The 10,000-nt window shown below is 51.0% G+C and overlaps 1 protein-coding gene across 1 annotated transcript in view; it reads left to right on the top strand.

Moving 5' to 3' along the window:
• Positions 1-10,000, top strand: part of ppfia1 (PTPRF interacting protein alpha 1) — an 87,918-nt gene that overhangs the window by 48,592 nt on the left and 29,326 nt on the right. Inside the window, exons 7-10 of the mRNA XM_080539219.1 lie at positions 295-516; positions 1,491-1,637; positions 5,518-5,652; positions 9,956-10,000. The exon at positions 9,956-10,000 is cut by the window's right edge and continues 39 nt beyond it. Coding sequence (XP_080395345.1) covers positions 295-516; positions 1,491-1,637; positions 5,518-5,652; positions 9,956-10,000 — 549 coding nt within the window. The remainder of the gene's footprint in view (positions 1-294; positions 517-1,490; positions 1,638-5,517; positions 5,653-9,955) is intronic.

The following is a 10,000-nucleotide window of genomic DNA, read 5'->3' as shown; positions in this document are numbered from 1 at the left end:
CGTACGCGTGGAGTTAGGATTAAGGGTTAAATGGTAGGGTTTAGGGGTTAGAGGTTAGGGGTTAGGGTTGGCATTAGAGTCGGGGTCAAGTGGTTTAACCTTGTCTCTCCCTCTCTCTCTCCATCTCTCCCTCCCTCTCTCTCTCTCCCCCTCTCTCTCTCCCTCTGTAGCAGTCGTCCGAGTTGTGTTAGGGTTAGAGGTTAGGGGTTAGGGTTAGTGTTGGCATTAGAGTTGGGGTCAAAGTTCGTGTTCAAGTGGTTTAACCTTGTCTCTCCTCCCTCCCCCCCTCCACAGCGGTCGTCAGACGGGTCTCTGAGCCACGAGGAGGACCTGGGCCGCGTGGTGGAGCTGCAGGACGCGGTGGAGCGGCAGGCCTCAGACCTGGGCCAGGTGAAGGAGAGGCTGGCCGCCATGACGGGCCGCGTCAACGAGCTGGAGGAGGACCTGGACACGGCCCGCAAGGACCTCATCAAGTCTGAGGACACCAACACACGCCTGCAGAGGGACATCCGGGAGGTAGGACACACACACACACACACACACACCTGTAACAGGCTAACACACCAACACACGCCTGCAGAGGGACGTCAGGGAGGTAGGATACATAACACACACATACACACACACCTGCAGAGAGACATAGGAGAGGTATGTCACGCTAGATGATGATACTGCATTAACACGCCATCATACCACACACCTGCAGACATATGAGATGCAGATCAACGCCACACAATGACATGCTACTAACACGCCACCACACACACACACACACACACACACATACACACACACACACGCACACACACACGCACGCACGCACGCACGCACGCACGCACGCACGCACGCACGCACGCACGCACGCACGCACGCACGCACGCACGCACGCACGCACGCACACACACACACACACACACACACACACACACACACACACACACACACACACACACACACACACACACACCACCACACACACACACACACACACACACCACCACACACACACACACACACACACACGCCACCACACACGCCTGCAGAGGGGCATAAAGAGGTCATGTTTCCTCACAGACCAGATAAGAAACACATTTCACTAATGAGCCCAAAAATCTTGTGTAAGAGTCTCCCCGCTGTTGTCCTCTCCCTTCCTCCCTCCCTCTCTACCCCTCCCTCTCTCCGCTCCCTCTCTCCCCCTTCCCTCCCTCCCCCTCCCCCTCCCTCTCTCCACTCCCTCTCTCCCCCCCCTCCCTCCCTCTTTCCCCCTCCCCCTCCCTCTCTCCGCTCCCTCTCTCCCCCTTCCCTCTCCCCCTTCCCTCTCTCCCCTCCCCTCTCCCCCCCTCCCTCCCTTCCTCCCTCTCCCTCCCCCCCCACCCCAAACACATTTCACAAATGAGCCAAAAAATAAATAATGATGTGTAAGAGTTTATTTCTCACCCCTTATCTTCTCTCCCTCCCTCCCCTCCCTCCTCCCCCCCCTCCCCCTGTAGTCCGTGGCCCAGAAGGAGGACATGGAGGAGCGGATCACCACCCTGGAGAAGCGTTACCTGGCGGCCCAGCGGGAGGCCACCTCGGTGCACGACCTCAACGACAAGCTGGAGAACGAGGTCGCCAACAAGGACTCCCTCTACCGCCAGGTACATACACACACACACACACACACACACATACACACACTCTCAACAAGGACTCCCTCTACCGCCAGGTACACACACACACACACACACATACACACACTCTCAACAAGGACTCCCTCTACCGCCAGGTACACACACACACACACCAGGGTTTCCGTTAGAAAAAATTGCCGCCGGACATCGTGTCCGGGAAGATTTCGATTTACCGGACAAACGTGATATATTCCGGACATATTAAAATATAATAAAAATATTTTTTTTCAAAATTATATTTTTTTTTTCTCCAAATCTAATATAGCTGTTTGTCGCGGTGATTACTGTTGTGTAGCGGCCTATATATGCCATTTAATGTCTATTTCTCATCCGATACGATTAGATGCGAGCTATATAATATATAATAATATAACATGATTCGCATGCGCGCTATATGTCCAGCACTGAACGGGCGCCTCTGGGAACTGAACAGACAGCATCGATCAATGAACGGACTCCACATTACGTTAACTGAAGTTTGTTAAATTGTTTGGGATTAATGTGAGTTTTCTATTTTCTCTTTCCAGTTTGACCCTTTTTTTATCAATAAAACAACGTCATTTCTATAACCAGGTCTCGCTGGTTGGGAACGCATTTCGTTTAGCTGATATGTTACGCAACCGAACAGCTTCGGGAAAACGAGTAGCAGCGCACATAGTAGTGAGCAAATACTGACTTCCACTTTTAGTCCTAGGCAAAGGTCCAACACAATCAATTATTACACGTTCAAATGGCTCCCCTATAGCAGGAATGGGATGCAATGGTGCGGGTGGAATGGATTGATTAGGCTTACCCGCCATCTGACAAGTATGGCAACAGCGGCAGTGCTTGGCAACATCCGCCTTCAGTCCGGGCCAAAAGAAATGTTTCAATATCAGCTGATAAGTTTTAGTTATACCTAAATGTCCTGACCACTGGCTCTCATGTGCTACAGATAACACCTGTTGTCTATAACCCACAGGCACAACCACTTGTTTTACAGTATTCCACTCACAACCATTTGCATTAGGAGGAGACCATTTACGCATTAATATCCCATCGTTAAGGAAATAAACTACGTTGCCCCCTATTTCAGATTCCTCACTAGCTGCATGTAAAAAACATTTGTTTAATGACTGATCAGCTACTTGAGCGACACGCAATCGCTCGCCGGTTACCGGGAGAGATAGGCTGTCAGCGGATGGTATGGTAGGACTCGGGGAGGATGGTAACTCTACCACTTTCTCCCTGGGAGAAGCTGAAACAATCGGGTTCTCATCCCTTTCGGAAAAGGCTTGCATAATCACACTATCACAGAGAGAAACATCGCTATCCTCCTCTCTGCCTCGACTCGATTGTGCACGAGTTATAGCGCACACCGGAAACAACCGCTGTTTCGCATAGGCAGCCTACACATTAGGAGTCATCATCATGCCGGTGTCAAATCATATAATAATAAAAGAAATACATAGCCTATATATTCGTCTTTTTTAAAATAGAAGGAATCAGAATGTGAACTTTAGCGAATTGTATTCAAATTGTGCTTAGAGGGAATTATTTTCACCGGACATAAATGTCCGACGAGTTTTCATTTTGTCGGACTTCAATAAATTTTACCGGACAAAGTCCGGGAATTACCGGTTAACGGAAACCCTGACACACACACACATACACACACTCTCAACAAGGACTCCCTCTACCGCCAGGTACACACACACACACACACACACACACACACACACACATACACACACTCTCAACAAGGACTCCCTCTACCGCCAGGTACACACACACACACACACACATATACACACACTCTCAACAAGGACTCCCTCTACCGCCAGGTACACACACACACACACACACACACACACACACACACACACACACACACATACACACACTCTCAACAAGGACTCCCTCTATCGCCAGGTACACACACACACACACACACACACACATACACACACTCTCAACAAGGACTCCCTCTACCGCCAGGTACACACACACACACACACACACACATACACACACACTCAACAAGGACTCCCTCTACCGCCAGGTACACACACACACACACACACACACACACACACATACACACACACACACACTCAACAAGGACTCCCTCTACCGCCAGGTACACACACACACACACACACACATACACACACACACACACACTCAACAAGGACTCCCTCTACTGCCAGGTCAGCCCAAGCACACACACACACACACACACATACACACACACACACACGCGTACACACACTCAACAAGGACTCCCTCTACCACCAGGTCAGCCCTGCCACACACACACACACACACACACACACACACCTCAGGCATGCACGCACGTGTACACACACCTCAGGCACGCAGGCGTACACACACACACACACACACACACACACACACCTCAGATACGCAGGCGTACACACACACACACACACACACACACACACACACCTCAGGCACGCAGGCGTACACACACACACACACACACACACACACACACACCTCAGATACGCAGGCGTACACACACACGTACACACACACACACACACACACACACACACACCTCAGGCACGCAGGCATGCACACACACACACACACACACACATACACATCATCATCATTGTTGGTTTGTTTACTGGGGAGTTGGATCTGACACTTCCACACTAGCTGTGTGTGTGTGTGTGTGTGTGTTGGGGTGGGGGAGGTGGGGGGGGGGTAGCTGGGTTACTGTCCCCCTTCCCTGACAACAGGAAGCTCCTGTGGGGTCCTGGCAGCGCGAGGACCCCTCCTAAAGCTTTCACAGGCTGCCCAGCGCAGCAGGCACTGAGGAGGACGCCTCTGAGAGAGAGACAGCTGTTTGGTTCTCTGAGTCTGCTCACTGGGATGTGGATGGGGCTCTCTCCCTCTCTTTCTCTCTCCTCTCTTTCTCTCTCTCTCTCCCTCCCTCTCTCCCTCCCTCTCTCTCTCCCCCTCTCTCTCCCTCTCTTTCTCTCTCTTCTCTCTTTCTCTCTCTCTCTCTCCCTCCCTCTCTCCCTCCCTCTCTCCCTCCCTCCCTCTCTCTCTCCCTCTCACTCTCCCTCCCTCTCTCTCCCTCCCTCTCTCTCTCCCCCTCTCTCTCTCCCCCTCTCTGCCCCTCCCTCTCTCTCCCTCTTCTCTCTTTCTCTCTCTCTCTCCCTCCTCCTGCTCCTCCTCCTTGTCTTTTCTTTTCTCTTCTCTCTAATGTCCTTCCTGTCTCACTCGCCTCACCCTTTTGTTTCTTTTTTTATCTTGTCCTCCACTCTCACCCTCCCCCCGTTCTCTCTCTTTCTTCCTCCCTCCCTTTCTCTCTCTCCAGTGAGATGACATGGTGTGTCTGCCATTCTCTCTCTTTCTCTTATTCTTCCTCCCTCTCTCTCTCTCCCTCCTCTCTCTGCCAAGTCTTTGCCTCTGCCTCCCCACTCCGGCAACCAGACGGCAGAGGCAGGGGGGAGGCAGGGGGTGAGGCTGGGGGGGGGGCAGGGGCGGGAGGTGGGGGGGAGGCAGGGGTGGGAGGTGGGGGGTGGGAGGCAGGGGGGAAACAGACTCCCAGAGCTTTTGTCTCCATCAACAAACACTCAGTCAGCGTTGTTGCTGATACTTCCTGACGCGAACTGCTCGATTGGATTGGTTGATTGATCGTTTGATTGACAGTGTGATTAGGAACGCCCTCACACTCGCTGTCTAGCAAATCAATGATGACCCGCCTCCCGGCCGGCCGTATCGACCAACCGGCTAGTGAGTTAGTTAGGATGTGTTGACGATGATGATGATGACTCATTATTATATATCGATTGCTGACTGCCCATTGGTCGGCTGTGTGTTTGATTGACAGACGGAGGACAGGAACCGGCAGCTGCAGGAGCGTCTGGAGCTGGCGGAGCAGAAGCTGCAGCAGACCCTCCGCAAGGCCGAGACGCTGCCCGAGGTGGAGGCGGAGCTGGCCCAGAGGGTGGCGGCCCTCACCAAGGTCAGTCCCTCCCCACCCTCCATCTCTCTGTCCTCTCCTACGTCCTTCCCTCGCTTCCACCTCAAACAGCACGGAGGGTGAGGAGCCTAGATCTTCTCCTCCAATGGCGTTTGAGTAGGAAGTGAGTGGAGTACGGAGGAGCGTGAGGAGTCGTGTTCCTAACAACAGCGAACGTGTCTAAGACAGTGTGACGTCATCCACGGCCTCCCATCACCCCCCCTGACCCCTGACTCTCACCCCCACCCACCAGGTCTCCCCTGTCTGTTCTCTCTCGGATCATAACATCTAAAAACATCATGTCTGTCCTTCACTCTTTCGCTCTCTCTTTCGCTCCCTCTTTCCCTCTCTCTTTCCCTCTCTCTTTCCCTCTCTCTTTCCCTCCCTCTTTCCTTCTCTCTTTCCCTCTCTCTTTCCCTCCCTCTTTCCCTCTCTCTTTCCCCTGCTTGTCCCAACGGAAGTGGACAGAAAAAGCCTCTTTTCTCTCGCTCTCTCTTTCTCCTATTCTCTCGCTTGCATTCACCCACACACACCCTATCGACCACACACACACTATTATACCTTGGTTGAGGAGCTAATTTCCTTTTCAATGGGCGGCAGAACAATGGGAGTGTCCCTGTGGAAGCTAAAACGGAAACCATTATTGTGCAGGTCAGCCACACACACCTCCCCCCCCCCCCACACACACACACACACACTGAGTTATTTATAGAGGTTTGGCCTCTGTTTTTGTCCATTTTTAGAGTTTTAGCGGTCGGTCACAGAAATACAATCAAAAGAATATGAGTCATCTTTACCTTATTGGTAGTGGACTTGGCAGCAGTGTGTGTATTGTAAACGGTGAAGGTTGTAGAAGACTTCGTTGAGTGAAGGCGAGACGGTTCCTCACCGCAGAAACATCCACGGCTGGGCCAGAGCCCAAAACCTGCTGGTGGTTGTCTTGGCTGTTTGACCCACTGGGATTTTAGACTGTCATCATAATGCAAGCAGGCGATATATATATATATAAACCGTATTTTCCGGAGTATAAGTCGCACCAGTCAAAAAATCCGACATTAAGAGGAAAAAAACATATATAAGTCGCACTGGACTATAAGTCGCATTTATTTAGAAATATATTTCACAAAATCCAAGACCAAGAACAGACATTTAATCTGGAAAGGCAAGTTTATTCAACTACACAATAGCACACAGAACAACAGGCTGAATAGAAGTCCGGTATGTTAACATAACACATTAACAGTTATTCAGCTACACAATAGCATAAAGAACATACTGGGAGGCTGAATAGGCTAAATTAACATAACAAGCCAGCGAGTCCAACAAGCAAGTTACCAGTAAGCAAGTTCACCAAGCTACCGTTTGCTTAGCTTCAACAAGCTAATGTTTTAGATAACTTCTTCAGGGGTATAGGAGCAGCATATAGTTGTCACAAGCCCAGAGCGGCCCAGAGCGCCCTCTGTCGGCTGTAGACGGTAATGTTTACTCCTTGGTTCATGTCAGTCAGTATGAAATTATATATATATATTGACATATAAGTCGCACCTGACTATAAGTCGCAGGACCAGCCAAACTATGAAAAAAAGCGCGACTTATAGTCCGGAAAATACGGTATATATATCGACTCCTTCTACACAAGTGATGCCTTCATAATTACTCTCACTTTTCTCTCTCTCTCCCTCTCCCTCTCTCTCTCCCCCTCTCTCTCTAGCTCTCTTTAGCTCTCTCTCTCTCGTTAAACCGTTTCCTCAGTCATTTATATTTAATGATGATGAGTCATTTCCTGTGTGTTCTGAGGGTGAGAAGACAGTTCTCTCAGAGTGAAGGAGGGAGACAGAAAAAGAGATTTCTCTACCTCTACCCCACCCCCCCACCCTCCATCTCTCTGTCCTCTCCTACGTCCTTCCCTCGCTTCCACCTCAAACAGCACGAAGGGAGAAGATCTCTAAAGGGGGAGGAGCCTAGATATTCTCCTCCAATGGCGTTTGAGTAGGAAGTGAGTGGAGTACGGAGGAGAGGAACGTGAGGAGTCTTGTTCCTAAATCCACGGCCTCCCATCGCCGCCGTTAGTTCTCCACACACACGTCCCACAATGCAACACAGCGTTTTTGTTCATCATTTTATGAAACCACTGGAAACATCAGCCGGAGACTGTAGAACTATCTCTTCAGGCTACACCTTAACTGTCCCTCCTGAGACATCTACTACCTCCCTGTACAATTTCTCCTGTATAATAATACAAAAGAAAGACAAGAATAAGAAAAAGTGCCTCTTCTAGCACAACGACTGCCAATGGCCCCAGGCCTAAGCATGGATTTCCTGCTGTGACTGGTGGATAGATGATTCACTTTCTTAGTCAAATGTATTTGTTGTAAGTCGCTTTGGAATAAGGCATCTGCTAAATGCCAAAACCGTAAATGTAAAAAAAAAATAAAAAAAATAAATGAAACACGTCAACCTGCAGGAGCAAGAAATGCTAACTAATCGTATCTATGTAGCACGTACGCTACCTTGAGCTCCAATGACCAAACACTGATGCATTGTGGGAAATGTGTGCTTGCGGCCCGGGGCGCTGTAGGACGTCAAACTGTAGGGGATGACCTCTTTACGCACGTGGAAAAGACCCTCTGTGTTGTAGAGCTGTGTACCCTGACCCTAACTCTGACCCTGACCCTAACTAACTCTAACCCTAACTAACTCTGACCCTAACTAACTCTAACCGTAACCCTAACCCTCTGGTACTAATGAAGTCATGTCTGCCTCTGTCAGTCTCTCTGTTGACCTCTTCCCTCCTGTGCTGTCTCTAGTTCAGACTAACTGTCTCTGTTCCCTCTCCCCAGCCCATACTAATATACCACCCTCTTCTCTCTCCTCTTCTCTCTTCTCTCTCTCACTCCTCTGCTCACTTGCTCTCCCTCTCTCTCTCTCTCTCTCTCTGTTTCTCACCTCCACGCTCTCTCTCTCTCTCTCTCTCTCTCTCTTCCTCCTCCTCTCTCTCCTTCTCCCCTCTCTGGCCCTTGTCTGGTCTCTCCTCCTCACCCTTTTCAACCCCGCCCTCCCCTCCTCCCCTCCCCAAGTCTGGCTCCTCCGGCTCTAAGGACTGTCAGGCACAGAGGAAGGTAGACCAGCTGCACTCACCCCACCCCCCCCCACTCTCCCCCTGTCTGCCTCACCCTAACCTCCCCCCCCCACCTCCGCCTAGTCCCCCCCTCCCCGCCCGGCTGCTTACTGCTGCTTACTGCTCGGTGTTTAGATAGAAAACAACTGTTTGTCTTGTGATCTAACGCAAACAGGAAGTTCCACCTCATTTCCTCCGGGGGGGGTCTAGGAAACCCCACCCACCTGGGGTTCTAGAACGCCCCCTCCCCACCCCCCCGGCCCCTCAGACTGAAGACCTCCCTCCCTGCAGAGCTGGGTTTATGAACCCACTCCTGCCTTAACGTGATTGCTTTTTTTTTTTTTATGTTGTCTGACTTATAATTTAATTTCCTACTCGGTTCCATTCAATTGGTGCCTAATTCCGTTAGTAGTAGTACCCAGTGTCCCCGCTGCTCTGAGTAAACGTAAGAAGAAGAAGAAGAAGAGAGAAGTATCTCAGTCTCTCTCTCTCTCTCTCTGTCTGCCCTCTGCTTCCTGTCTGTGTCGCTGCTGGATGAATGACAAAAACTGTCAAAACTACATGGCCCACAATGCCCTGTGTTGTGGCCTTGGCGCTTGTGCGTGCGTGTGCCTGCCGTCCGTCCCCCACCCCCCACTGCTGGTGCATGTCCCCCCCCCCCCCCCCCAGCCTGTCATATCTGGCTCTTGGCTCTGTCTGGGTGGAGGGCTGTTACAGAATGTTAGAATGGATCCTTCTCAAAGGACTGGTAGCTCCTCCCTCTTAACCCCTAACCCCTAACCCCCCCCCCCCCCCCCCTATAACTGAGCCACGCCCACCACCCCTCTGATTGGGTCTCTGGCCCGTTCTCAAGGACCAACCTCTGATCTCTAAACGGGTATATACCGTATTAAATAATACATGCCATTTAGCTGACGCTTTTATCCAAAGCGATTTACATTGCAGTGAGTGTATACATTTTTCAGTATATATGGTCCCAGTGGGAATCGAACCCACAACCTAAGCTGGCCTGGCTGGGGTGGTGTGGTGGTCTCTGCTGTGTGGCTCAGCGGTCCTTTCAGATGGTCAGAACTGTGTAGGGGGTGAGGGTCTTTACTGATGTTGTATATTGACCTTGTCTGTCTCCCCCCCCCCCCCCTATTTCACACACACACACACACACACACACACACACACACACACTCACAGGCGGAGGAGCGCCATGGCAACGTGGAGGAGAGGCTGCGGCAGATG

This window comes from Nansenia antarctica (genome assembly GCF_963989245.1).
Source record: "Nansenia antarctica genome assembly, chromosome: 9".
Taxonomy (NCBI): Eukaryota; Metazoa; Chordata; class Actinopteri; order Argentiniformes; family Microstomatidae; genus Nansenia; species Nansenia antarctica.
This window is presented reverse-complemented; position numbering and strand designations above follow the sequence as displayed.